At 56.0% G+C, this 27,632-nt stretch overlaps 5 protein-coding genes across 5 annotated transcripts; 3 read left to right on the top strand and 2 right to left on the bottom strand.

The window, feature by feature from the left end:
• Nucleotides 1-3,127: 3,127 nt before the first annotated feature.
• C8A04DRAFT_36864 (uncharacterized protein) lies at nucleotides 3,128-4,252 on the bottom strand (the record flags this gene model as incomplete). The annotated part of the gene is made up of 2 exons (XM_062783677.1): nucleotides 3,128-3,281; nucleotides 3,438-4,252. The coding sequence occupies 2 exons, from the start codon at nucleotides 4,250-4,252 to the stop codon at nucleotides 3,128-3,130; spliced, it is 969 nt and encodes a 322-aa protein (XP_062637601.1).
• A 12,006-nt stretch (nucleotides 4,253-16,258) lies between these two features.
• C8A04DRAFT_11708 (uncharacterized protein) lies at nucleotides 16,259-17,648 on the top strand (the record flags this gene model as incomplete). Its single annotated transcript, XM_062777068.1, has 3 exons — nucleotides 16,259-16,739; nucleotides 16,840-16,972; nucleotides 17,030-17,648. 3 exons carry the CDS (start codon nucleotides 16,259-16,261, stop codon nucleotides 17,646-17,648), a joined length of 1,233 nt encoding a protein of 410 aa, XP_062637600.1.
• Nucleotides 17,649-18,742: 1,094 nt separating this feature from the next.
• Nucleotides 18,743-21,508, top strand: C8A04DRAFT_36863 (uncharacterized protein; the record flags this gene model as incomplete). The annotated part of the gene is made up of 3 exons (XM_062783676.1): nucleotides 18,743-19,148; nucleotides 19,197-21,300; nucleotides 21,472-21,508. 3 exons carry the CDS (start codon nucleotides 18,743-18,745, stop codon nucleotides 21,506-21,508), a joined length of 2,547 nt encoding a protein of 848 aa, XP_062637599.1.
• A 927-nt stretch (nucleotides 21,509-22,435) lies between these two features.
• Nucleotides 22,436-23,776, bottom strand: C8A04DRAFT_11694 (Aldehyde/histidinol dehydrogenase; the record flags this gene model as incomplete). The annotated part of the gene is made up of 1 exon (XM_062777060.1): nucleotides 22,436-23,776. One exon carries the CDS (start codon nucleotides 23,774-23,776, stop codon nucleotides 22,436-22,438), a length of 1,341 nt encoding a protein of 446 aa, XP_062637598.1.
• Nucleotides 23,777-25,397: 1,621 nt separating this feature from the next.
• Nucleotides 25,398-27,331, top strand: C8A04DRAFT_36860 (uncharacterized protein; the record flags this gene model as incomplete). Its single annotated transcript, XM_062783675.1, has 4 exons — nucleotides 25,398-25,703; nucleotides 25,758-25,899; nucleotides 25,974-26,076; nucleotides 26,140-27,331. 4 exons carry the CDS (start codon nucleotides 25,398-25,400, stop codon nucleotides 27,329-27,331), a joined length of 1,743 nt encoding a protein of 580 aa, XP_062637597.1.
• Nucleotides 27,332-27,632: the final 301 nt, after the last annotated feature.

Below are 27,632 nucleotides of genomic sequence, written 5' to 3'. Positions count from 1 at the left end.
ATTTTTATATGAGAATACTAGTTATAACGTGAGTAGGTCAGGTTTCAACAAGCGTGTCTTTGGTCCCCCCCCCCCCCCAAGTGTAAACAAACGACCAATTAACGGGATAAGACTGTTGAGTGGGCTATTACACGTGTGAACGTCCGGCCGAGTATGGTTTTCTGCCCTTCATGCCCAGGCACTGAGGAGAGGACGTAACTAGTGATAATCCCTCAAATTCTTGTTGATGTCCGAGACCTTAATGTAAGGGGTTGATTGAATATCTAGATGAATAGCTTCTCAGCGAAGTTGATAATTAAACGGCCGCCTACTTCCTTGTTCACCTTCACCTGCACTCTGCTTACCCAACTATGATTTCCTCACTAAGCAACACGGATACAATCATCGGTACGCAAAACGAGGTGAAAGGCATACCCCAGAAATATGGTTGGTAGATGTGGGCGATGCCGGCAATAGAAAGCCGGGAGAACAAAAATTATATTGTGCGAGGTCGCAGCAGGCCTGCTACAACAATAACTGTGATTATAACTATGGTCCCCAGCCCCTCGCGTACGAGGTATTACCTCCCACGAACACCACCAGACACCAACTCCCGAGCTTGTATATAAGTAAACCTGTGCTCTCATGTTGGTGTTCATCTCTCTTCTGTCTTGCTGTCTGTCTTGCTACCTGTCTGCCTGTCTCCATGTCTACCTCTCTGTAACTACGAGCGTCTGTCTGTACATCGTTACCCCCATTTATTCCTGTCATCCTGTGCAATGGTGCAGTACATAGTACGTGGTGATGCAAGATGGCAGGAAGCCTGCAATGTCGTATTCCGTCTTGCCGGGTCGTCCGCGCTCCACCGGGTAGATGGTCAGGCGTCTGTTTACTTGATCTGGAATGGAGACTCCATGGTATGGGGTTATCAAGGTGGGGTGGTGGTGTGAGTCAACGGATATGACACATAGGTATATTACCCCGAGCAAAAGTGAGGGACAATGCAGACAGAACGGGGTTGAAAGAGGATACGAGACTGGTAGCAACATCACGCGGGTGTAAGTAGTGAGATGGAAAAGGTTCATGAACATGGAGACGACCGTTGGGGCCTAGTTTACAATACGGATGTGTACACCAGTGTCGACAAGATACACTCATAACACTGTGACGAAGGCACTATAGTTGGCGGTCTAGATAGTGTAGAACATCAGAACATGTATTAAGTCGGGTTGCTCGGTAAATACTAACCAGTAACTCAGGATAATATACCCCTAGCCAATGGTTCAACCCCCTCTAAAAAGCCTGTCACTCAAGAACCTCCATTACGAGAATTCAACGTAGCACTGACACATTCGATGTCAAACAAAACAAAAAAAAAAAAAAGAAACACAGTACGATCGAACCTGCTTCTAGGTAGGGCCTAGCCAAATTCCTATTGGGCAGAAACCACTCGAAGCTGTTGTTTGGTTTGCTTACACGTGTGACAGAAGGGAAAGAGAATTTAGATAGTCCGGTTTGGGATAGATAGGTGGCTGAGGAAGAGACCTGGCTGGATCGCGGTCGAGTGAGACCTAACCCAGCAGTTGGTTGGTGTTGATGGGATTTATCACGAGAGTTATCGTGTTAGTTACCTACCTAATTAAAATAAATACTCGGTTAGATTACCACACCGGGCGAGGAGGCGAGGACGAGAACCGAATGTGCACTTTCTCGGGTCGGGAGGTCGGGATGCTCAGTAATTAGATAGATAGCCTCCGGTGCTTCCCATCCCCCATTTCCACTTACCTTCCGGGCATGGCTAGTGGTAGTCCGCCCCAAGAATCTAATTTTGAGGCTCTCGAGAACATTCATGCCTTGACAAGACGAAGGGTGAAACAAACGGAACGAAAACCCGAAAGGCGATACCAAGGAAACCACGAAAAAAGAGTAACATTACACCAGTCACCGCCTCGTTAGAAGGACCCCTCCTCCGCCCCCCATACTCACAACCATCTATCTCGATAGTGCGGGTATGAATGAAGAGCCGTGTGATACCCGACAGGGAAAAAAAGGGGGGGGGGGCATCACGGGGTATATGATGGTGTGGCGTCTAGCGGATTGATTGGGGAGTTCAACCCGAACAACCCTGCCAAAACCCGGGTTCAAATCCCTCAATATCAACCACAACGCCTTCTGTCAAGCCGCCGCCACCGCCGCTTGCGAAAAACAGAAGGTGAGAAAGGAGAGAGAAGGAAAGGGAGAAAACGAGTGTGACGACGGGGAATTGTCCGACGAGGAGGACGAGATGGTTGTGACTGTACTTGGCTAGCTTGGCTTGACTTGGGCTGGATGGGCTGGTTGGTATAACCAGCGTACAAAGCGGAACGAGCTGGTCTGGTGGTGTGCGAACACAAGCGTCTAGAAGCCGAGACATGGTCAGCTCTGGCTGGCCGGGGCGAGAGTGGGAAGGGGTGATGGACCTACAGAGTTTCTTGGGTACTGCGGGTTGGGTTAGGAGGAATGGGGGTAAAGAGTTCTCTTTGCTGGTGTACTTAGCTGGGCTAGCCTTGAGCTACCTGCGAGGCACTTATCTTTCAATGTCTCAAAGCCAATAATAGCCTGATAGGTTACCCAGCGGCACTCGAAACAGAAAACCCCCACGAGAATGAAGTTCTCGTCTCGTGGGAACACAAAACCCCAAGTAAACAAAACCCAGCGAGCCAACCATGGGCTGGGGTTACGGCAGATCATGAACCAAGAGAAACACAAAGTCGTGCAGTTATGCATGCCATTTCCTAGCGCCTGGTCTTGTCCAACCTCCCGATGCGAAAAATGAAGATGCAAAATGCGACGTCGTGATGCAAGTACCCGTCAAGCGCCCCGTTTCATCGTGTAACCGAAAACCTCATCAAGCCTATCCAGACGTCGTCTCCTTCTGCAGGGCAATATATGCTGCAGCCAAACGCGCCCGTGGCAAACAAGAATCAGCCAGTAGAACCCCTCACACAGATGAATAATGAAGTAGCCTTGTTCCACATCTCAGACGTCCGCCAGATCGTCCCCCCTTATGACCCCCCGAAAATGCAAGAGTAGAAGACAGACGAAAAAAATCAGATTAGGGTACAAAAGACACCAAAACGTTTCGGGTCCACCGTCGAGGGGCGGTGTGTTAGTTTCTAGGGGGCACCGCGGCTGGCTGCTGCGTGTTTCCGTCGGTCTTCGAGAAGGCCCCGAGAACACTCTGCTGGCGCCGAGCGGCGATTTTGAGATTGGCGAAGCGCGCTTCGGGCAGCCGCTTCCCGGCTTTGATGCTCTCCAGTACCCTGGATCGGCGCGTTTGTGGTCCCGTCAGCCAGCTAGTTCTGCACAGTATCCATACGTCCCGAGACACATGGACTGGTCGAAGGGGAAGAAGGGAGGACAAAGGAAACTCAGAACATATGAGGGTGGTTGTATCATGAGAGAAAGGGAAAACTCACCACTCGACACCAACAAACTTGACGCCGCAGCCTCCGACACGCCTGATCTCCTTCTCCAGCTTGCCGCTCGCCAGCCCACCGCCGGCACCTCCGCCGGGGCCGGTGGACGGTTTCCCCAAGATAACATGAGTAACCTGACGACGGCCCAGGTGGAGAGACACCCGCGCTCCGTTCCCCGATAGGAGATGCTTCAGCCTGTGGTCGGACACGAGCGGGTGAGTGCTGCCGTTGACGTAGATGATGAGGCCGTCAAAGATCTTCCGCTCCTCCGACCGCCGTTTCCTCTCTTCGTCTCGTTCTTCGTCTTCCGCCTTGCGGGTCTGGGCCAGGTTCTCTTCGGCCGTGAGCCCACGAGGATCATCGCCGCCAATTTCTTCAACCGGCGCACCCGATACCCCCTTCTCCTGTGGCAGGCCGGGCCGAGACATCGTTAACGACGGCGAAGAAGATGCCGATGCCGATGCCGCCGACGGGAAAGGCTGCCGAGACGCCGGCTTCGGCTTCATAATCCCCGGGTTGTGTAGCATACCGACCACGCTCTTCTTTGCGCGCACCCGAACATCCTTGGGAACAAGCATGCCGATGCGCTCGTCAAAGTCTTCGGACCCGACCCCGACGGTGTCCGAGACGCGTTCACCACCCGAGTTGCCGGCGCGGAACTGGCTGCTCATCTTCAAGTTGCGCGACTCGCGCCATCCCTGCGGCCCGCGGGTCTCGGCGCGTTGATGGCCGGTCCCAACGCAGTTCCATGGGTCGAAGTTGCGGCTGTATCGTGGCTCCGCCGGCGGAGGAAGGTTTGCTTTGGGAGGTGGCATCGTGGGAATATGTTACGATGGCCCGTCTGATTTGGGTTGAAGATATTATTACATTTTTTGTTTAAAAATCTAACCAAAAACTCTAAGAAGAAAAACCCGCAGACAGAAACGAACAAAACAGGAGCGAGTAGGAAGCTGTGACCAGCCAACCAACTCCACCGCGACGGCAGGCTCGACTCGCGTCGTTCCGGGGCAACCATCTCATGTTCCTGCCGCACCACATGCGCGAAGTCACGTGACCTCAGTATCCCAAGCGGGCCGTTGGGGGGCTGGAGCTTTTAAGCATAACCTGCTCAAAGCAAACATCATGCATTTCCTGGTAGCAATCGTGTTTGCCTGGCTGTTCTCTACGCAGCATTTCGTATCAACTTTGTTTGCGCCGAGTCGTCCTGCGCCCCTCAAGAGGCAAGACTCGGTCGTGGAACCATCAGCCGGGTTTCTCCGTCATGGCAACTCTGGCTCCTCTGTGAGACGTGTTTAGTGTCACCTCCCTAGAGAGGGGGACTCTCTTTTCCCCGGGTTGGGCTTGTTCCTCGTTGCCCACGTTAATTAACTGGGCGAACCATTAACGTTAGTTATCGTCGTAAGCTGACGGTCTAAGCCTGAGGGGTTGAGAGTTTGGTCTCGGACCTTCCGTCTATTCCTCCTCTGATCGACGTCGTGGCTATACACTACACTGACACTGGTGGTGTTTCCTCATGTTTCCCTGTTCCATGTTTCCTGGCGAGGTAACCTGTCAAAGGGGTGTGATGGCACTGTCATATCCCCCGGATCCCTGGCTATAGCGTCTCTCCGTCCGGATCCCTTGGGGTAGATGGAAGGGGTGGAATAATTGTCGTGAGCTCACGTTGAACTAAGAGGATGGAGTAGGTAGTTAGTGGTGACCGCACACCGACCAGCTCCTGAGCGAACAAACCTGCACCTCGACGGGTATCTGCAAGTCGTTGAACTAACCTTGCTTGCAGCACGCATTGAACGCATGTACGTATGCTGTATGTACATATGTGCGATGCCCGCACTACTGCGCGCGGCACGCCCCTCCCCCAACGATCCACGATCTGGGGGAAGGAGGGGCTGTGGGGAGAGGTTTACCGCGCAGGTGCTAAGCCATGCAAGGTCGTGGGTTTCTGCGCCCGCTGTGCCTCCGCCTTCTTGGGGCGTGCCTGCTCACCACGAAGCAGACGGGAGGGCTGGGGGCGCTACTGCGTAAGTTGCTTGGTCCTGCACCCCGTGCAGCAGGGCAGCCACAGCAGTTCGTGGGATGCACAGCTTTCTGGCTGCCGGCTGCGCAGTAGCGCGTGCAGACGATCCCGGGAAATCGACCGCTGCCCTCTCAGACATTGATTCGAGTTCTCGCCCACACGGGCTGCCGACGCAAGTCTGCTGCAGTCCGAGGTTTGTATTAGTCACGTCCACGTTTTCGTTGCGATGAAGGGTCCCAGCCCACAACGTCGGTGTTTAGACAACTGACGGCAGCTTCGCCCACAGCAGCTTCCCAATCACTCCCGGTTTCCGGATCTCCATGCCTCCTTCCCCTCTTTGCGCTCATCCTGACTATCGCCCCTTCCCTTCGACCTTTGAGGCGGCCATTCTACGAATACACGTGTAGTTATTACTCACCTCCGAAAGAAACCCCGCCTCTCAGGGCGATGAAAAAAACCCGGAATCCACCGTCCGCCCACAATCCCCCACACGACCTCGCGGCTTTCCCACTGCGTGTTTTTCATCCGAAAAAAAGTAAGCAACAAATCCCGCCAAAAAAAATATCAAGGCCTAGCTTGACCATCTCACACCCTCTCTCATTCCCACCGCGGCCCAGTCCCAGCCCATTTGACCGCATTCAAACGACCCCATTCGATGATGGCCCTTCCGTTGAATCCTCAAGAACCCATCGCCCTTTGCCCCCCTGACCCATGTCCATCCCTTCTCCCTCCGCCCCCACCTACCACAGTACCACACAGTGTCCTTCCTCTCTCTCTCTCTTTCCACACCCACCCATCTTTCATTTTGTCCTGGTCTTCCTCCTCTGCCATCAACAAGAGAATAGTGTAGAAAAACGATCCAGTCGTTAAACCCTCCTCCGCCTTCGTGTGCCGCTCGCTTGGCACTTGCCTCCCACTCTCTTTCGGGAACGGCCTGGCCGGAACAACCCGCTGACTTTCGAGGCAGCCCGAGTTGGTTAACTATCACCTCATCACATGCGATACTGGCGATTTTTCGGTGCTCTAGAGAGTTTAGTTCGCATTCAACGAGTTGCGCGCTCTGTGTTTGGTGGATTAATGTACGCACACAGTGCACGATTCTGCTAAAATTTTGGGTTTACCATAGTAAACTTGTTTTTCGATGGAGAGGACTCCATGGAAGTTCTGATGCCGTGACAGACCCATTGTGTTTGATTTGAGACTTCTCGTTTCGAGAACAGCGGCGAACAGGCCGGGGTTGCACACCCACACACTTCTCTCTCTCTCCTCCCGCCCACACATGCATGTATGCATCCATCCATCATTCTCGAGCATCTCGGCCCGGCGGTGGGATATCCCAAAATCTTCTTTTGAGCTTGGCCCGCTAGGTGGTTCCGCAACGCCCCCGAAAATAGCCTCCCTTTCATCAATTGACGAGATAGGAAGGAGTAATTAGGGATATTGTAGTGTAAAAGGGGGATTTGATGAGAGAAGTCCGAAAGTTATCGCGCCCGTTTCAAACAACCCCAGATCTATCCACCTCCCCATGTCCAAACTTCGAAATATACCCTGCCATACTTGACCCATAAACGTTACCGGTCGAGGCCAGACCCCATAACGACGTCCATCCATGATCCGACCCCCAACCCAGCGCGCGCAGAATATCAACACCAGGAAAAGACAAGCGAGACCCTCAGACAGCACAGGGGAGATCGAAAAGAAAAGGACAAAAGAAGGTAGGTGGGTTTGCGCATCAGGGCTCGCCCCAGCAAGTGCCAGGAAGGTGACCAAGCTCCTTGCATAAGCGGAGCCCTCCTTGCCCGGCGGCGGCGGCACAGCGGAGGCCAGGGGGGCCTTCGAAGTGGAGGGGCCATCGGGAGAAGGGAGAGAGAGGGTGTGTGTGCCTGCGTCAAAGGTGCGTGGGCTGCGCAGCGCAACTGGAAGCAACTGTGTTTGGATGCAGCTGCGAGGACGGGTATCTGGCTTTGGTGATGGAGATCCCGTTCACGCTGATTTGGAAGGCGGAGCAAGGGTATTGCGTTGCTGCTGCGTACGACGTGGAGTCCACCATCGATACCGATTCCGCCATGGGGGTTTCTCCTGTATCATCACCCTAATTAGATATCATGAGATTGTTCAGGAGTCCCATTTGCAATGGCACGTGTCTCTCTGCTGTGCCTTCCTGAGAGATATTAATTGGCCCAGCTTTTTTGTCCTTCAGCGAGGCCGACCCTTGGATTCCTGATGATTACGCCGTCTTGCCACCCTCCGGCGAGTTTTGTCTAGTCTTTTCGGAGAAAAACGGCGGAACCATGGGTTTTGTTTCCCTGGCGTGGGGCGCAAGAAAAGAGGGAGACAACCAGCTCCCTCGCCAGGCTAGTTAGCCCGTGTCCGGTGTTTTTCGATCTTTTTTTCGGAACGGGGTTTCCTTCAGACAAAGCCCGAGTGAACCTTTGACGTTATCGTTTTATACAGCCGCCCGCGAGAGATGAGAAGGGATACAACGTTTCTCGGGTATGCAAGAAATAGCATGTACAGTCGTGGCGATATCTCTGTTGTGAGCACGGAAATCATGCACTGCGAATCGAACATCTACACTACCTTTGCTGACCGTGCTGTGCCTCGCGTCCCGCTGTGTCGCCTGGTCCCGTGTTGCTTACAGAGGTAGTAGCGTACTCGTAGCTTCAACGTGGACGGGACCCCGATGGCGGTTTGCATCTGCCGCTGTCAAACCCGGCCGAGGGTAGTGGAAAAAAAAGGGGAAAAGATGACCGCCCCTAGATGAACGACAAAACCTTCACGCCCCGTGGTGATCTCGGCAGTTCGACGTTGGCGGCAAAAGCAGCCGACTGCGCCGTTCCCTTCTGCATGTCTTTGCCTCTTCGACGCAGTTCTTGTCATCAACCCGACAGACCGGAAGAGGCGAGACAAGTTTGTCTGGCCTTGTTTGCTTGTCTCTGCGTGGACGGGCCGGTGCAGCCATGGCGATGATATCCGGCCCGCTGGGCTCGCCCATTCATTCCGCCGCAATGCTTGAGCAAGTGGCAAGCAAGCAAGCACACTGCCAGACCGGATCGACGAGGCCCCGCGCGATCTCGGAAAGGGAGAATGGAGATCTGGTGGTCCACCGCTGCACGTCGGGCATGCTGAAAGTCTGCGAGTCCGAGACCAACAGCGAAGGAAACCTGGAAGCCCAGCCTTCTCCCCGGGAGAACCCTTCCATGCAGCGAAACCCTTGCCCGCAGTGCGTTGATCGAGTGGGCCGGGGGCGGGTGGGAGACAGGCCATTGTCCAGAGACACACCCCCCAACGACTGGGGTGGCTCGGGTGGGCAGTGGAGCGCTGGAGGCCAACGGCGGGGAGGTTGGGGGGGTTGACCACGACGGCTCTTTTGGGAGCCTTTCCCGCCCCAGTGTCAACGGGATCACAAACATGCGCGGTGGCCGCCCGGCTGCGACGGAAGCGGAGAGTGAGGGGGAGCAGGTTGGCGGGTTCGGCTCCTCTTCCATGCTCCCCCGGGGTCCTGAATGGACGAGCGTTGCATGTCTTGGGTGGATGGATGTCCAACGCATCGCGCTTGTCATCAAGTTTCGCGGGAAGACGGGCGGCGAACGAGCCTCGCAGCCTGCATCGGACGTTTTTTGCGCGCGCCTGTGTCTGCACATCTCCCGGCGCCCGCCCGTCATACGCTAGACACCAGAGGCGAGACGCCCCTCATCTGTCTTCCCCGCCTCTACTTGATTGTTTTGATATGTCGCCTCCCGGACTTGGATGAGTGGAGGAACGGACAGCGCATCGGAAGACCGACAGGCACGATCGTCCACACGCAGCACAGCACGACACAACGCAGCGCAGTGGTCTTTTTTGGCGGCAGCCGTTCCCGAAGCCGCCCGCGACAAGCGTGGCGAGCGCCCGTACGTAGTTAGAACAGGCGACAGACATCGAGCCGAGTTTCGATTCTTTCCTCTCAAGCGCGGCCACGACAGGGGCCCATGTGGCTTGGCGCGGTGACTTGAGCGGCTTGAGGTGCCATCAGCATCTTCCCCGGTCTCCAAAGCTTCACGCCCCCCCGGCTCTGGCCGTTCGGTTCACTCCACCAGAAGGCAACCTTCGGCTGCACAGAAACCCCGCCATCCGTTCTGGATTGGAAGAGCTGCGCGAGTTGGTGGTTTCGTTTGGGTTGACCAGTCTCAAACTGCTCATACTGCATACATACACTTAGTATTCGTAGTATCTCACCTTCAACATTGAACGGATACTTTTTACGGTTGTGCAAGAGAATTGCTGTTGCTCTGTTCGCTTGACGCGGCTTCTTAGTAATGGAAGGGCGCATAATGACGGGCCCAAGCTAGTTCCTTGTGGTCTGGGTTGAGAGAGGAGTGGAGGTCGAGGCTGGGGAAGGGCTGGTTGGGAAGAGGAGACCGCAAGACAAAGTCCGAAAAGAGGGAGCGAGAAAGTTCGGAGAATTCGCTGTTTGGATGAAGAGAGGAAGGCGCGAGTTTGTCGTCCGATAAGCACATGAATGAGGATTCAATCCCCCAGGATCACCCTCCCCCCTCAAATTCCGCCTCCGAAGGACTTGCTCATTTGGTCGGACCGGCTCCAGGTTCAAGAGACAATGAACTTCTTTGACATTGTTGTTTGAAGTTTGAAGCCTCTGTCGATCGAGACTCTCTTTCCCCAGCGCCGCGGGGGTCCGTTCGTGGTTGGATTAGTGAAGCAATGGGAGTGGTTAGGGAGGGTCATTTTGGCTGCCTGCCATTGGTAGATGGCCGTCCGGGATGTGGACGGGACGAAGTGTCAACTGCGATTGAGAGGGGAGTTGGTTTAGCGAACCGAAGAGTAGCGGTGAGAGCGGGGAGAGGAGAGCACAGTGCGATGTTGTCGAGGCATTTTGTGAGGGAAGGTGTACCCGCCCACGGGCTCTCCTTCCCTTGGGAGGCGCTCAACTGTCCTGAGAGCTGTAAAAAAAAAACTACGCCGGATCTTTCTCATCGGTCGATGATATGATTCTCCTCATACACTAGGATGTTGTTGAGAAAGAGTCTCAGAGTCACCCAATTTGGGTAGGACCTGCTGTTTCTTGAATTTTGAACCCACTTGTCCCCTGTTGTTTCGTTTGGGGCACGCTCGCCTCCTTTTTCCACTTTCCACAGCGAAACGACCGCCGATCCCGGCCTCGAGTCGCAACTCGGGGGACCAACCTCAATATCACTGGAAGAGGCTAAATTCAGCTGGGTGATGTTGTCGTAAAGAGACAGAAGACAAAGAACGAGCCCTGGGAGGTTTCGTTCGCTGGACCATGGACCTGGACGGTAAGCACGCACTGTGAATTCCTTCCCAGCCGCTGGCCCTCCTGCCCTCCGTGCCCCAAGCCTCCCCCTCCTCAGTCGCCTGTGCGACCCACCGCCTTCCCCATCCTGGCTGTCATGTAAGGCGGAAAACGGTCCGCGCGTGCGGCATTGTCTCTGGCGAATAGGAACCGCAGCCCACGTCTGCGCAGAGGGTTTGCGATGCCCTATGATGTGCATGATCCTGTCGTCCTCCCGGAGGGTTGGGGGAGGTTGACCGGCGGAGCTCATTTCAGGGCTGAGTACGTTACGAGAGGAGGCAAAGAGTACTAGTTACTGTACTACACGTAAACTGGAACATGCGAGTGGGCCGAGCAGAAAAAAAGGATCAAAGTCAACAAGAAGCTCTGACCATATCACCTCCCTGGTCTAACCCAGACACACGCCCACATCCACCCCCTTCATCCGAATGCGAAGAAGATGTGATGATGACAGCACAGCCGGGTGGCCCTCCTCCCTCGTCGAAGGATGAAAAACATTGGAATGAGGAGGGCGCTTGTCCCGCCAGGCTGGCCCTCTGGGCTTCCCATTGTGGGTGTGGGCTTGAAGACGTGGTGAGCACTGATTGGGTAGCTGACGGACGAGTCTTGCCCCACCACTCACCGGGAACTGCAGCGGAAGATAACGCCAAACCCGAAACGAAAGTTTTGCTGTCACGACACCCACGTTCTCAACTTCACAGAAGGCAGCTTGGTCACGACTTTCAGGTTCTGGCGGGGATTTATTTCTGGCTTTTGTGGTCTGGGTTCTGGGCTGCGAGGCTTGAGTTCCTGGCCTGTTTTTAATTTACTGCTTCTACTCGCGGGAGGTTGAAGGACTGACTGACGGGTCTCACTGCTGGTCATCTGGATTTTGGTTATTTTTGTGCCCACACCCCGGCCCTTCGGAGTGAGGGCCGGGCCCTCCAAGCCTTTCGTGTTTGGGGGCGTCTCCCCGGGGGGCTGGTCCAGTCCAGGATGCTGGGAGCGGGCCGGCGAAGTGATGAGGAGACTGTGGTTTGCTGGGAAGGTCAATCTGCCGTGCGGACGAGGGCGCGCACCGTTCAGTGCGCCTTGCCAAAAGCAAGCGGCTGAAACACAACTTTGATGGTCGCCCTCGCCATCTTCGGCGAAAAAAAAAAACACAGACCAGATGCCGCGCGATCAGATCTCGTCGTGATTGGCCAGTCCGCCGATGAGATGGACGCACAAGCACCTAACCGCTGTGCATTGGCCCGTCTGCAAGTGTTGCGAGCCTGGGGATTCTGAATCGGGATGTCCCCTGTAACCTCAGGACCCGGTCTTTTCTGTGGCTTCCCTTTTCCTGACGTCCCTGGTTCTTTTTGAAGATTGGCCGATCACAGGTCTCATAATGTACACAGTTCTCAAGTCCTAAATTTGGGGTGCGGGAACCGCCAATCTTTGATATGTCCCCTCTTGAGGCTCCGAAGGCGAGCGGCTGGCCGTTTCGCCCCTTGCGGAAAGATGCTCTAACGTTATGTAGGTTCTGCGCTCGCAACCTGGAAATTCTTCATCTGAAGGACCTGAAGGTGGGGCGAGAGCAGTGCCGACCATTGGGTTTGTGGCTTGCAGACAATATCTCCCCTTACATACTTTGTGCTTTGCGGGCTATCTCCTGACGTTTCTGATATTCGACTGAGACGAACTCGTGTCGCTTTTTGGCAGCCTGCTCAGATAGTTGGACAGAGAATTACATCTGTTTTTTGCGGCAGGTGTCGTACAGAGTCGGCCGTTCCGTCGCTTCTTTGTCCGTGCCGCAGATCAATTTCGAGTCAGTTATCTTGTCCACACACTGCAGCAGGATCTTCCACGAGACGTAGATCTGGCTGAGGCCGGACAAGCCGAAAAGTTAACCGATATTGATCGGGCAATCTATTTGGTAACCTCGAGGTCCTGTTCCCACTTGGGGCAATGAAATGTGCGGGATATTTGGTAGTTACTTGGTTTTCGTAACTCCCGGCGGCGCGTTTGGAGCTCTCGTGGGCGCCGCATCACATCGCATGGCAAGGCTGCTTGCTTGCTGCGGCCAAGGAACCCCGAGTGACAGGCGAGCCGAGCATCCCAGGTTTTCTTCACGGCGCAGGCCCCCGCGCCGCTTCGCCCACGTTCTTTGTGCAGGTGAGTTATGCAGCACCCGTTGCTCGACGGTAGTCGGCGCCGAGCCCAGTCTCTGCTGTACAGTATGTCCCAGAACTCTGGTTGGACCGGCCGAACTATGAACACTACGCCGCGATGCGCCGCGTTGACAATGTCTCCACGGACCCGAGGGGAATCAAAACATGAGAAGGAAGTCAGACGAATCCCGGGGCGCGAGTTGACGGCCCACCGGGGTCGGTTTGAAGGATGTGGGACATTGTCGGATCGCGCGTCTCGCCCGCGGAGCAGCTGGTTGGTTGGATTTGGAGGTTAACCAATTTCTGACAGCCACGACGCAGCTGGCGTAAACAAAAGGAAAATGTACAAGTAAGCGAGGCCACTCCTGCTTGCCACGCCATCAGGGCTTTCTTTGGCTAGTTAGCGCCTGAGGCGTGCACGTGTATGCCCGCCGTCGTATGTTGGTCTTTACCACGATTTAATGTTGAAGTGAGATCCTGATGTCCTGTCCCGGGAAACCAGAACTGGGCGTTGGGGGGTGCGTGCCGATTTGTCTAAGACGTGGACTACAGACCTCTCATGCGCTCCTCTGTGCGCTTCTGGGGCGGGGGCTATAACGTGGAATTCTGGTGAGAAAGGGCTCGGTTTTGATTCGGTTCCATCTAACTTTGGATTAGTACGGTCCGATAACAAAGTTAGCAGCCCGGTTCCTAGCGTACGTGGTACTGCCCGGAATATGTTTCGTTCGTCTAGTATTCTTGGGCTGTAACTTGCCCTAATCTTCTAATTGTCCGAAGAATGGTTTTCAGATGAACGATGGAGCGTCTTATTTTCAATCTCCACATTATGGATCGATGTTGGAGGCCACTGCGGTGGATCTGAGATCTGAAACGACGAGCAGCCCTAACTGGATCCCTACTGACTCTGTGTCCCCGTGCGCAGTGTGTGCAGATAAGTCCATGTGTGCGACGAATGGGACTGCAAATTATAACTCGCAGATGGGCATATACACTACAGCGTTGAATAGCGTTTTTTTTGGCCCGAGTTTTAGGCATTCCTCGACATATGCAAGTTGGGTTCTCGAAAAGACAGCGAGCAAGGGCCCTGCATGGAAGGGTGCAGTCCGTCAATCGGGGGTTTCCCATTTGGTGTCTTGCAGTTTTGGGCATCAGCAAGGTCTGTGTGGAAGATTTCTCACAGGGTCTCGGGGACCTTGATCTCTCATATTGACATATATCTCCTCTACAACCCGATGTTGTCGGAGTGCGGCAAATTTGTGAATTACTACATTTGCTATGTTAATTCGACAGAGAGAAAGCTGATCGAAGGGACGACTTCGTATGGTTTCGACCCTCTGGCTGGCCACCCGTCTCGGCGATGAGGAGCAGATGGTGGACCGTGCTCCCCGGCAGCCGGAGGCAAGTACGGGTTCGTACGGCGATTCCCGAGAAGCGAAGGTCCTCTCGCGCTCACCGGCCCGTGACACGGGTGAATATTATCGATTTGGGAACGATGGAACCTTCGTGATGCTCTGTATGAAGAGAACATCTTCTTCCCCGGAGCTTTTGTGAAGAGGAGGCTTGTTGCGCTCACTCCAAGTGTGAACCCGAGCCCAAGTTGGCCGTTTGAGGTTGAATTTTGCTTGCCGCACACCCACCCTACAGTGTTCATCTGATTTAATTCGTACGGTTGGAAAACATTGTGTATTATGTCCACACCCCTCAAACCGGCTTACAGGACGCCTCCCCGGCCAGCCAAGCCCCAACCTCCGCGCCCCTTGCACGCGAAACCCTTGCTTGGGTCGGGGCCAAACAACGCACCACGCCAGCCCTTCTGAGTCTGGTCCCGAACTCGCCGCTGCAATTGATTGATTTGAGGGGGCGCACGGGTGGTGGGCATGTGTTGGTCAAAGACAATACCCTCATTGCCGTGGATCTAGTCTCCAATCCATGCCCGGGCGTCCTGATGTCCCCAATCTTCACATCAAAACACCATCCCACAGCGGGACAGGCATGTGAGAGCGAGGAGGTAGCAGGCAGGTCAGAGCCAAGTACCCGTGTTCGCTTGCGCAACGCAATTCAACTTCAAAATGACCATGAAGCGGGCGGAAGACGTGCGGGGAACAGAAAACTGACTGAGGAAAGAACAACTCCACTGCCAGCGAGCGCCCTGGGCTCGGATGATGTTGTTGGCCCTTTCCCTCCTTGCTCGCTAACTCACACAGTGCAAAAGGGGAGAGATGTTCTGAATTGCAACCCTGCTCTCAGCCAGAGGCCCCACCCTGACCTTTCCCGCAGTGGGTGCTTTTCGGGCCCTCTGAGTGGCTGGCCTGGCGGCTGGCCAGTCGACAGGGGGGCCAGCAAGCGGCAGCCATGTACCTTCCGCTGCAGATTCTAGGCGAGTGTACATCGCACAGGGTCGGAACGGCAGACCAGGCCTGGGTTCTGTTTTCTCTCGCTCCAGGTCGCTGATCGTCTCTCGAACCGACTTCCCTCCACCTAAATCAGGCCGCTTCCCTTCGTCGTCCTGCTCTTCCTTCCTCCTCACACCTTGCCGACCTCCCTTCAAAATCAGGACTCGAGGCGGACGACTTGAGAGAAGAGGCGAGGAAGGTGTTGCCATCCCAGTGTGTGTTCCCCAATTTTGAGTGTGCGCGTTCCCCCCTCAATCCCAACAATTTTTTTTCTCTCTCTGCCAGAGCCCCCGACCCAGACCCACGGGTGACTCTGCTGGCCATAGCTCATGCAGCTCAGGACGAAACATCAGGCCTTACTTCATGCACACATTACATGACTTACTAACAACCTTCTTATTTACAGTCCCCACGCAGCGCAAATCACTAGAACATAACTTCACCCGGAGCAGCGTGCGTCGAAGAAACCTGAAGTATCGTCACAAAAGACCAATTCGCTGGGCCCGACACTTCCATTGCTGAGTCCCTACCGGCCGACATAAAGCAGCTATTCAGTCCCCTCTGTACATTCCCACGGACGAATCTGCTCTCTATCCCTTGGGATTTCGAGTCTTGCATTTTGCACTGCAGAATCTCGCAGACATACCAGCACTCGCTCCTGCACACCCAACACCGAAAAGCTGGATCTCCCAATTTTACAACCGCAAACCCGGGGACCGACGGACGGAGCGTACTACCATCAGGACTTACCACGACCGCTGTATGGTAGTGAGAGGCTGCCGCCCCTAGCTTCGTTCCCGCACTCGTCACAGACGTACTCGTCGAGTGGTTCGTCACCCCGGGTCGGATCCATGTCATCAGCGTCGAGTTCCAATCTCGGTTCCCATCCCTCTTACACGTCCGTCGCCTCGTCGAACGGGCCTAAAACACCAGGGCCGCTGTCCCCCGCACCCGCTACGTGTTCCTCAATGCCGGCGCCTAACGGTCAACCGCACCCGTACGACCAGTACCCGGCCATGAGCAACGGGGGTCACGACATGTACTATCCGCATCACATGTCTGCCGGCCCGGCGCCTCCGCCGCAGACCGTCGCGGCGCCCTACTCGCATCCCCCAGCACACTCCCAGTCGCATCCGCCTCCGATGCAGCCCGCTCCGGGACCCTACCCCCCCCCGCAATATGGCAACCAATATGCCTATCCCAACGGCTTGACCCCTCCGGCCGGCCCGCCGGTGTCTAACCCCCTGGCAGGCCCCCAACCGGTTCTGCCGCTTCCGGGTGTTAGCCAGCCCGGCATGGCGCCCGCCGGATACAGTAATGGGTTTGACGTGACTGGGCAAATCGCGCCCCCGGGGATGAAACCCCGTGTGACTGCCACTCTGTGGGAGGACGAGGGTTCGCTTTGTTTCCAGGTCGAAGCGAGGGGTATTTGTGTCGCTCGTCGGGACGGTACGTCTGGTACCGCAGGTTCGCGAAATCTGCGGGTTTTTTGTTCTTTTTTTTGGCTTGTTCGCCCATCGAGCACATGCTGACCTTTTCTCTCGGATAGACAACGCCATGATCAACGGCACCAAGTTGCTGAACGTGGCGGGCATGACCCGCGGACGCCGTGACGGCATTCTGAAGAGCGAAAAGATCCGCCACGTGGTCAAGATCGGCCCGATGCACCTCAAGGGTGTTTGGTACGTACAGCACCGCATGTCGTCAACTTGAGCACCTTATTAACCCAGCGGCTGTAGGATCCCGTATGAGCGTGCTTTGGACTTCGCCAACAAGGAGAAGATCACGGAGCTTCTCTATCCGCTCTTTGTGCATAATATCAACCAGCTCCTGTGCCACCCGGCCAACCAGGGGCGCTCTAATCAAGCGATGGCCGCCGCTCAACGAAAACAGCAGGAGAACATGCGTTCTACCCAACCCCCACCCCCGGCCAACCCTGGCCTGCCGTCGCTGCCGCAGCATCACCTGGCGCTGCCAGGCCCTCCTCATCCGCAGCTCCCATCGCACCCGCCCCCCCCTTCTATGGTGCGCCCTTCGTTGGATCGCTCTCACTCGTTTCCAACACCACCCACTAGCGCCCACGAGCACGATGGCGAGTACACGCACGGCAGCGCCCCGTACCACTCGAACCGAAACCCTTACACGTCGTCGCTCCAAAACGATCACCCTGCGACCCCTAGGACCGTCGCAGCCCCACAACCCTACTATGTCCAACCATACAACCCGCCCCAGGCCCCCGTTCTCAGCGGTGTGCCTACTAAGCGTGGTCGCGATGATGACAGCGGCGACCGCGACATTAAGCGCCGCAAAGTCGGCTCCATCTCGCCGACCGCCGTCCCTACGCAGCTTCGTGGATAAACGGTTGCATGACTTTGCTTCTCATTTGTCTTATTTTCTTCTTCTTTTCCTTCCCTTTATGAAAGAGGGTTTGATGTTTTTTCCTTCTCACGACTCATGACAGGAACGAGGACTCGATGAGATAACGATCCGTAAAATGCAGTAATATGATTGTATTACCCGTCGACTCACCTGAAAAAGTAAATCATCATCAAGTATCGGGACTGATGGTGTCTCAGCGTGTCAGGGGAGACGGTCGGCGGCAAGAGCTTGAATGATCAAAGATTGGGGAGGTCTCTGTTAGTGTATGAGCTAGACCTTAGGTAGCCGTTTCTTTATTCTTACACAGGCTCACCCAGAATTCCATTACCTGTCTTGGCGTTTGCAACAGGTCCCAGTACTGAACCTTTTCCGTCCCCCACGTCTACCATGTGCCGAGAGGACGTCAAGAACGAGCCATTGTCGATTAGGATTACTGATGTTGAAGTTGTGGGATATTTCTGCCTCAGCGTTTACTCAGTGTTCAGTTGCCGCCCTGGCGGTTGGCGATTCAAATGTTTGCAGATAGCCGCTTTGGGCCGGTCAGACGGTCTCCAGTGTCCCTGCACCCTCCCATGGAATTTCATGGAATCTCACGCAACGAGGAGGAAGTCTTTCTTTAAAACGTTCCCCCCTCCTCCTTGATCCCCTTCCTGATTGAGCTGGCCTCCTATGTAACGAGGTAAGGTGTGGTCTGACTAAAATAGGGGTTCAGCACGTGACTTGGCAGTCGGTTGCTGGGTCAGAACGGTAAACAGTGACCGAGACTTCCCCGCAGCTCATTGGCCCGAGCGGAGCGCGATCCCAATGAAAGCAATTTCCCAGAAGGGGAGAAACATCCACTCCGGCACAAACCCACAACTGACACACTCCTAAACGCTAACGATAACGTCAACACACCACCAAACCGTTAACAAACTCGGAACCGTTTTACAGCGGATCGATCGGGCGACGAACGAATCGCTGGCATTTGAAGAGAGCTGAGTCCATCGGTGGGGGGAAGCTTTCTTGTGTGATTTGACCGACCAAGTTCATTTTATTTTCCCGCTCTTTTGCCCCCTCTCGGGTTTCCAACCATGGCTGCGCCATTGACGCCGACTCCAAGTGCGGCATTGAATTACTCGACGCCGACGGAGCTGCGCCACGAGCCGTTCAACGGCCGGAAAGCAGCCGACAGGACAGAGAACCACCACACCGATGACGACGGCGACATCAACAACAGCAGCGGTAACAGCCACAACAACAGCTCCCCGTTCCGCCCGCATCTGCGCGAGGAGGTGACTTCGCCCACACCGCGCGGCGGTCCCTCACCGCCCAAAGCCGCCCGACCCGGATCCCGTATCATCACAGGCAACGAACTCTCACCGCTCAAGATCCTACAGCAGAACCAGATCCAGGCCGCAGCACACCAGCAACAACAACAACACTCGCGGAACTCGTCGCAATCGCCCCCGCGCTCGGCTGCGTCGGTCTCGCCCCCTGGTAGTACCACACCCGACGACGATCCTCCGGCCTCGTTGGCTTCCCCAGCGAAGAACATGTCGCTGCCGCCACAGAGCCCGCGGAAGACGGGTCCGCCAATCAAGCGGTTCCCTGTCAAGGTGAGCCCGCTTAGTGCGGGCCGGAGCGAGTCGCCGCGGCGTTCGGTGGAGAATGAACGTCGGTCGTCGGTGGTTGAGCGCCGGCCTAGTTTGGCGAGCGTCCCGGAGACGGTGCCGGAGAATGAAGAGGGGCGGTTTGCGAAGCATGTTATTGATATCTTTGAGGATGATGATGTCGATATGGACGATCACCACAACGGCCATAATGGCGTTGGTATGATGGAGGAGATTGATGAGGATGGGGACCACGCGATGTCTATGGGCCATGATACGAGGAGTCACCAGCACCAACGACAGCACGACGAAGAGCAACAACACGAGCAGAGTCACACGATGCATGACGAGGACTATTCAGCGGCTGACGACACGATGATGAGCACGTTCAGCACATTCTCGACGGTGCCGAATCTCACAATGCTAGCGCAGATGCGCAGCGACAGCCCGACCAAGTTTTCGGGGGCCACTCCGCGCGCTGGTAGCGGCCCAGCACCGTTGCGGACCCCCCGGGCGAACGGTGGCTCGTCGGCCTACGACAGTAGCAGCAACTCGACGACCAACCTGATGGATTTCACCGAACAGATGCGTTCCGGCGGGTACGGGGTTCAACAGACGCCGTCTCGCCGCGTGCCGCAGACGCCGCGGACCGCGAGAGGGCCCGGTGGCCATAATAACGATAACATGGTGGCGGCCACGCCGCAACGCAATAACCTAGCGAACCTGCTCGACTTCGACATCCCGCCGGCGCCGACACCGCGCAGCATCCCGACCATCACGCCGCGGGAGCTGGAGTCGCTCAAGTCCGGGTTCCTCTCGGAAATCAGCAGCCTCAAGGCATCGCTCAGCGGCAAGGAGGCCGAAGTGCTGTCACTCAAGACGGCAGTTGGGGACGCAGAGAAGCGGGTGGGCGAGTGCATGGAGCAGCTGCGCGAGGTGGAAGGGGTCCAGGAGGCCCTGCAGACCGAGAAAGACAGCTGGGAGCGGCGCGGGCGCGAGATGGAGACGGTGCTGCGCAAGGTGAAGGAAGAAATCGGCAACAGCCAGCGCGAGCGTGAGGAACTCGAGTTTAAGCTGGACGAGGCCGAGAAGCGGCGCGAGGCAGCCGAGATGATGGCCCAGGATGCCGAAAGCAAGATGGCGGGCATGCGGGCGGGCAAGGCCAGCGCGGAAGCCGCGGCAGCGGCCGCAGGTGGCGAGACCCGATCGCTGATCTCGACTAATAAGGAGGTCGAGAACGCGGTCGAGCGGGCGGCCCGCGACCTGCACGCGCTGTACAAGAGCAAGCACGAGACCAAAGTCGCCGCGCTCAAGAAGAGCTACGAGAACCGCTGGGACAAGCGGGTGCGCGAGCTGCAGCGGCAGGTGAACGAGCTGACACAGGCCAACGACGACCTCCGGCGCAACCACGGCTCCCAGCAGCAGCGGATCGACCCGGCGCGGCTGGCGGAACTCGAAGAGGAGCGCCGAGCCGATAAAGCGCGCAACGCGGCGCAGATCCGGGAGCTCGAGGCCGAGGTTGAGAAGGTCGAGGCGGTCCTCAAGACGGTGCAGGCGGACAATGCCGACTTGCGCGTGCTGCTAGAGCGGGAGCGCGTTGAGAAGGGTGAATTGGTTCAGCTAGCTGAGGAGATGATGAATATGCAGAGCATGCAGAGCTTTGTTGCTGCGTCTGAGGAGCCTGAGCCCCAGCCGCAGGCGCATCATCAAACGCAGCAGGTGCATCATACCCCCGCACCCGCGAGCACAGCGAAGACGCCCAATAGGAGACAATCCACCCACAACAACACCTCCCGAACCCCCGGTACCGGCCTCAGCCACGGCCTAGGCCCAGGCCCGGCGGGGGGCAACTCCTTCCGCATGTCCACAGGCCCCAACAGTTTCCGTGCCTCGGGTCTACGGGCCCCTGGGTCGTCGGGGATTGGTATGGGTCTTGGTGGGGGTGCTAGTGGGATTGGCAAACCTTCGGGGATTGGAAGGGGTCCGCATGAGAGGACGAAGAGTGCGGCTGTTATGGGGAGTCATGGTGCCGGTGGGGGGTATAGTGGTGTGCCGCGGCCGGGGTCGGGGCAGGGGTTGAGGGGGAATGGGGGGATTATGAGTTCTATTGAGAGGATGGGAAGGAGGGGAGAGTAGAGTTGGATGAGGGAGGCCAGAGAGGGCGTAGTAGATTGGATCGGGCTGGCTGGCTGGCTAGCTGACTCGGCTAGACTGGTCAGGCTGGTCATGGTCAGACTGTATGAGTGATGAACTTGATGATGAGGGATGATGGGTGCTTGTTTTATGACTTTTGCTGTGGGGGTATTGATGGATGATGGATGGATGGAGGGATGGAAGTACTGGCTTTTGTGTATCTCTCTTTCTCTGTCTGCATTGAGGAGAGTGTAAGGGCGAATGAGTTAAGCTGGGCTGGGCTTGAATGGCCTAGGCTTGACTGGACTGGGCTGACTTTTGCTTACTTGGCTGGGCGGGCTGTTTGCTTAGCTGGGCTGGCTTTTGCTAGTTTGAGGGTGGTACTGATGCTAACTTACTGTATGATGTTGGTGTTAGTGGGCTTGCCGTTGGTGTTGCTGTATGGCCTTGGTGTTGGTGTTGGTGTTGGCGTTGGCATTGGTGGTTGAGATTGAGATTGGGAATCATCACACTCTTCTCTTTTCTCCTGTCTTCCTATTCTTCACAACACGGTGGGATGGGAGGAAGTCACTGCTCATGCCACTGCTCATGTCATTCCACCATTCATGGTTTTTCCCTCTGTCCTGTTGGCTCTTTCCGAGTTTATGTTTATACCTCTCTTGTACCTGTTCTTGTTCGGGCTTGGGACTGTACAGTAGGGTCAATGCTATAGATGGCTCTGTGCTCTGTGTTGTCTTGTGGTGTGTGTGTGTGTGTGTGTGTGTGTGTGTGTGTGTCTATGTGTGTCCGTGTGTGTTTTATTGCCTATGGACGAGTATAAGGTTTGAGTGGTTCCAGTGGGATGTTGGGCCTAAGTCCCGTTTCATCGTCTGTTTAATTCGTCCGTCCGAAATATTCGACACCAAGCACGAAATGGAGGGAGATACGGATACAGTATATACGTAATAGTGCTCTGACACGCTCGCTCACTTTTATTATCCTTTTTAACTCCTATCCTTCCACCACCTTTTACACCCCCCTTATATCATCGAACCAAGACCCTCAATCCAAAGCCAATTTCTCATGCAAATACCTCTTCTGCCCCTCCCCCTCCCCATAACTCGTCGCCACCTGCCCCCGTCCCCTAACCTTATACTTATAAATCATCAACCCCTCCAACCCGACCGGTCCCCTCGAATGGATCTTATTCGTGCTAATCCCCACCTCTGTCCCAAACCCGTACCGCGTGCCGTCCACAAACCTTGTCGAGGCATTCCACATCACACCCGCGGAATCCACCGCTGACATGAACTGCTCTGCTTGGTCTGTGGAACCGGTTAGGATTAAGTCGGTGTGGTGGGAGCCGAACGTGTTGATGTGGGTTATGGCTTCGGAGACGGAGGAGACGGTTTTGATGGCCAGGGTGAGGGAGAGGAATTCGGTGGTGTAATCGGACTCGACGGCGTCGAGGAGCGTAAGGTTGGGGGTGTCGGAGAGAGCGGCTTTGCTTTGGGGATCGCAGCGGAGTTCGACGCCCTTGACGGCTAGGGCGGTTGCGATGGTGGGCAGGTGGGTGGACAGCGCGGCTTCGTGGACGAGGAGCGTCTCGAGGCTGTTGCAGGCGGCGGGGTAGCCGGTTTTGGAGTCGAAGATGACGCCTGCTGCGAGGGTGGCGTCGACGGAGGGGTCGAGGTAGGCTGCGCAGAGACCGTCGGCGTGGCCGAGGACGGGGATGCGGGTGTTGTTTTTGATGTAGCGGACTAAGTCGTTAGAGCCGCGGGGGATGACGAGGTCAATGTCGTGGTCGAGGGCGAGGAGTTGCGGGATGACGTCGCGCGTGGTGACGAGTTGGATGGCGGCGTTGGGGACGGCGGAGCGGGCAAGCGCGGCGGAGATGACGGTTGCGATGGCGACGAAGGATTCGGTCGATTCCTTGCCGCCTTTGAGGATGGCCGCGTTGCCGGATTTCACGGCTAGCGCGGCGATGTTGGCGATCACCTCCGGGCGGGCCTCGAAGATGATGAGGAGCACGCCGATGGGGCAGGTGACGCGCTCGAGGTCGAGGCCGTCGTCGAGGCGGGTGCGTAGTGTTACGCGGCCGACGGGGTCGTCGAGGTCGCGCACGTCGAGGATGCCCTTGAGCATGTCCTCCCACTTGCCCTTGCGGCTGAGGTCGAGCCGGGCGACGAGGCTCTGGCTGAGCGTGCCGTCGGCGGCTGCGGCTTGGGCGAGGGCGAGATCGCGGGCGTTGGCGGCGAGGATGTCGTCGCGCGCTGCTGTCAGGCCGGCGTGGATGGCGTCGAGGGCCTCGTTGCGGGCGGCTGCTGATAGCGTGCTCAGCACGAGTGACGCCGACTTGGCCGCCTTGGCCGCGTCGGCGGGGGAGGCATTGGTGAGGGACATCTTTTTTTGTTCCCCGAGTTGTTCCCTGTGTTGTCTCTTGTTTCCTTTCCTTTCACCCCACCTCTTTTCGTCCGATTTTCGTCCTCCTTAGGTCGATATCTTGATTACTAGGACTCGTCGTCGTACGGCCGTAGTCGCTTTCCGATATCCCGTCTTGGTCGTCGTGTTCGTACTTGTACTTTGTCGTGAAAACTGTCGTCGAGGTTGAGATTCAGAACGAGCGGTTAGTCACCGGCGAAGCGAGGTCGGAGCTTGTCTTGAATTAATGGAGTTTCCATTTTGGGCGTTGTGCTCCGCCGTCCCGCGCCCTTCAGGCAAAATAAAGTGGGGCACAGATCAGCGCGGGGTACTCGTCAATTGGCGATGAAAAGCCACTGTGGGCACGCAGCGAGCTTCCACGAGCAATTGACTGTTTCGATTCGTTCGAGGACGTCAATCGGGTCGGATTCCTCGCTTTCGCTTGTGGTATCTCTGTATGTTCATTGCGGTGTCTCGTGTAGATGTACCAAAATAGTTCATTGCGATTTGGTTCCTGGTAAAAATACCGGTAAGTTATGCATGTGCCGATCCTCTGGTTAGATCGACTTTTGCTTTTTAAACCGTTGACCGGCCGTTGACCGTTGACCTGAACTCAGCGGCGGAACAAGGTGCCGGAGAACCCTGAAGACGACATCATATCAACCATGGATTCCCTCCCTCTCACAGTCCCTCATCCGATTGAAAAGGGAGAGCTCACAGTAATCGCCACTCCTGTTTGCTAGAAGCGAGAACACGGCCCGATCATTTCCCATCCTTCTGCAGCCACGGGCTGAGTCCTAAAGCCGAGTGCCGAGCTCCGGGCCTTATCGATGGGGGAAACCCTTTTTTCCCGGCCCTGGTAGCTCGTTCCAGCACGCGCTATTCGACGCTCGACAAACTTCGAACTCGGTGCTCTCCCAGCCTTCTCCGGTATTTTGTCTCGGAGGTCCCCTTGTCAACACCCGGCGCCGTTTCACTCTTAAGCCAAGACCGGCCGGCCGACTCCACGCGGTGCACGGGACGAACCCGGAAGACTTCGAATATGGGAAAAGAAAAACATGGACATTTGAGAATCCCATAACCCCGTTCGGCCCGGCGAATTTTTGCCCTGGCCACGGCAGTCTAGATAAGAACCGAGGCCCCCCGGTTGTCAAAATTTCCGGAGCGGTCCCTGTCCGATGCCATCCCGAGGTTTGTCTGCAGCAAACTTCGAGGTCCGCCGGAATTCATCCACTAAGAAAGTGGACTCCGTACCATGGAAAAGATGCCGCCCTCCATGTAACCCAGTTTTATGTATGTCGGTCGGAAGAGCCCCGGCACACTACCCGACCATGTTATTCCCGCCCGCAGTGTCAAAGTGCCATTGCGCTCGAGCAGAACTGGCATGGGAGGCTCCATTACTCAACACGGCTGTTGGGTTTCGCCATTTCTAGCGGTTCCTTTTTTTTCTTCTTTTTTGTCTTTTCCTTTCCCGTTCCCCAAGCTTCTCTTGTTGTGTCTATCTGTAAATCTTCACTGGTATAATGACATCCTGGTGTGATCATCTGCCTTGACGAGTCCACCTTACATCTAAGCCTACTCGCCCCTTGTTCAACACAACACCATGGCAGCTGGTGAGAGCACATCGGACGAAAAGCTAGCCGGGCCGGCCGCCATGGCCGGAGCACTAGCTTCCCCGTTTCCTCCTCCCGAGGACTCCGGCCTGCCGGAGAACCAAGACCGGAACCAAGACCACCCCACAACCAAGGAACACCATGTAATCTCCGAAAGCAGCGAAGATGACGACGAACACGACAACATCAGTGAAGCCCCCGACGACAACCACCCCCACAACAACCAAGAAAAAAACCCAAACCCAACAAGTCACGGGCCAGCCCTAGAAAAATCCCCCAGCACACGTCCCCAAAGCGTCCGGCCCTCCTCCTTCGCCGGGACCACGGCAGTCATCGTGCCGCGGAGCCAGCGCCGGGGGTTGTTCGGCGGTATCACGCTGATTCCGGAGGTGGAGCGGCCGTATGAGTATAAGACGAGTACGAAGTGGGTGATTACGGCTATTGTGGCGCTGGCTGCGGCGGGGGCGCCGATGGGGTCGAGTATTTTTTTGCGTGAGTCTTTGCCTACATGGTGACTTTTTTGTAGAGGGGTATTGGGGTGGTGAGAGAGACTAACTGAGGTGTAGCTGCGTTGCCTGGGCTATCTAAGGATCTGGGGGCGACTGAGACGGTTACGAATTTGACTATTTCGTTTTATATGCTGGCCATGTCCATCTTTCCGCTATGGTGGTATGTCTCACTTACCTCTCACTCACCTCTCCTTGCTGGTTCTTAACACATCTGAACATATAGGTCCTCCTTCTCGGAAACCCTCGGCCGCCGCACCATCTACATCATCTCCTTCTCGCTCTTCCTCATCTTCTCCGTCCTCACCGCCGTCAGTGTCAACGTATCCATGCTACTAGTCCTGCGCATCCTCGGCGGCGGTGCTTCCGCCTCAGTCCAAGCTGTCGGTGCGGGAACCATCGCCGACATCTGGGAGCCCGCCGAGCGCGGCCGCGCCATGGGGATTTTCTACCTCGGTCCCCTCGTCGGCCCGCTCTGCGCGCCCATCATCGGTGGCGCTCTGGCCCAGGGCTTCGGCTGGCGCGCGACGATGTGGTTTTTGGCTATCTTTGGCGGGGTGATGCTGCTGATGCTGCTGTTCTGTCTCCCCGAGACTCTTCCCCGACCACCCCCTCCTCCTCCAACAACCGACCCCAAACCCACGACCGACAACCGCGCCTCCCCCGTAGCCGCCCACCGAACCCGCCTCACAGCCTCCACCCTCAAACGCCTCCTCCTCGACCCCCTCACCGTGATCCTCCACCTCCGCCAACCCCCCGTCTTCATAACAGTCTACTCCGCCTCCATCGCCTTCTTCTCCCTCTTCGTCCTCAACATCTCCATCCAATCCACCTTCTCCTCCCCTCCCTACTCCTTCGCTCCCATCCCCTTGGGAGCCTGCTACCTCGCCCCGTCCCTGGGGTATTTCATCGCTTCTGCCTTCGGCGGCCGCTGGATCGATTACATCATGGCGCGCGAGGCACGCCGCGCAGCACGGTATGATGCCCAGGGGCGGTTGGTGTATTTACCGGAGGATAGGGCGAGGGAGAATATGTGGTTAGCGGTGGTTCTGTACCCAGGGGCGATGATATGGTATGGGTGGACGGCGGAAAGGGGGGTGCATTTTATGGTGCCGTGTGTGGCGAATTTCTTTTTTGGGTTGGGGAGTATGTTGGTGTTTGGGGTGACGACGACGATGTTGACGGAGTTTATGCCGAGAAGGAGTAGTAGTGGGGTGGCGGTGAATAATTTTGTGAGGAATATTTTTTCGTGTGTGGGGAGTGTCATTGCGCAGCCGTTGATGGTGGCTATGGGGAATGGGTGGTTGTTTACGATGGTTGGGGGGTTGGCGTTGGTTACCGGGGTCGCGGCGGTGTGGGCGTTGAGGAGGTATGGGGCGCGGTGGAGGGAGGAGATGGATCGGTTGAGTAAGAGTTAGATGGTGTAGTTGGGAGTCGTTATGTTCGTTTTGGTGTTTAGGGGGGGTGTTGGGTGGTTAGGGGCCGAGAGAGGAGGATATACCCAGTAATGATGTAATGTATATATTATGATGTTTGTTTTGTTCATTTGAATCAAATGCGGGTGACAAAATGTTAAACCTGTATTTTAATATTGTTAGACTTTCTCATGATATCGCAATAGAGGTCATACAAGAAAACGTCTGCGACCCTAACCCTGACTATGTATATACACACAGGTTTGCACCGCAAACAAAATTCATGAAACGGACATCCACTCGT

The sequence above is a fragment of the Dichotomopilus funicola genome (assembly GCF_033296635.1).
Source record: "Dichotomopilus funicola strain CBS 141.50 unplaced genomic scaffold C8A04scaffold_26, whole genome shotgun sequence".
Taxonomy (NCBI): domain Eukaryota; kingdom Fungi; phylum Ascomycota; class Sordariomycetes; order Sordariales; family Chaetomiaceae; genus Dichotomopilus; species Dichotomopilus funicola.
This window is presented reverse-complemented; position numbering and strand designations above follow the sequence as displayed.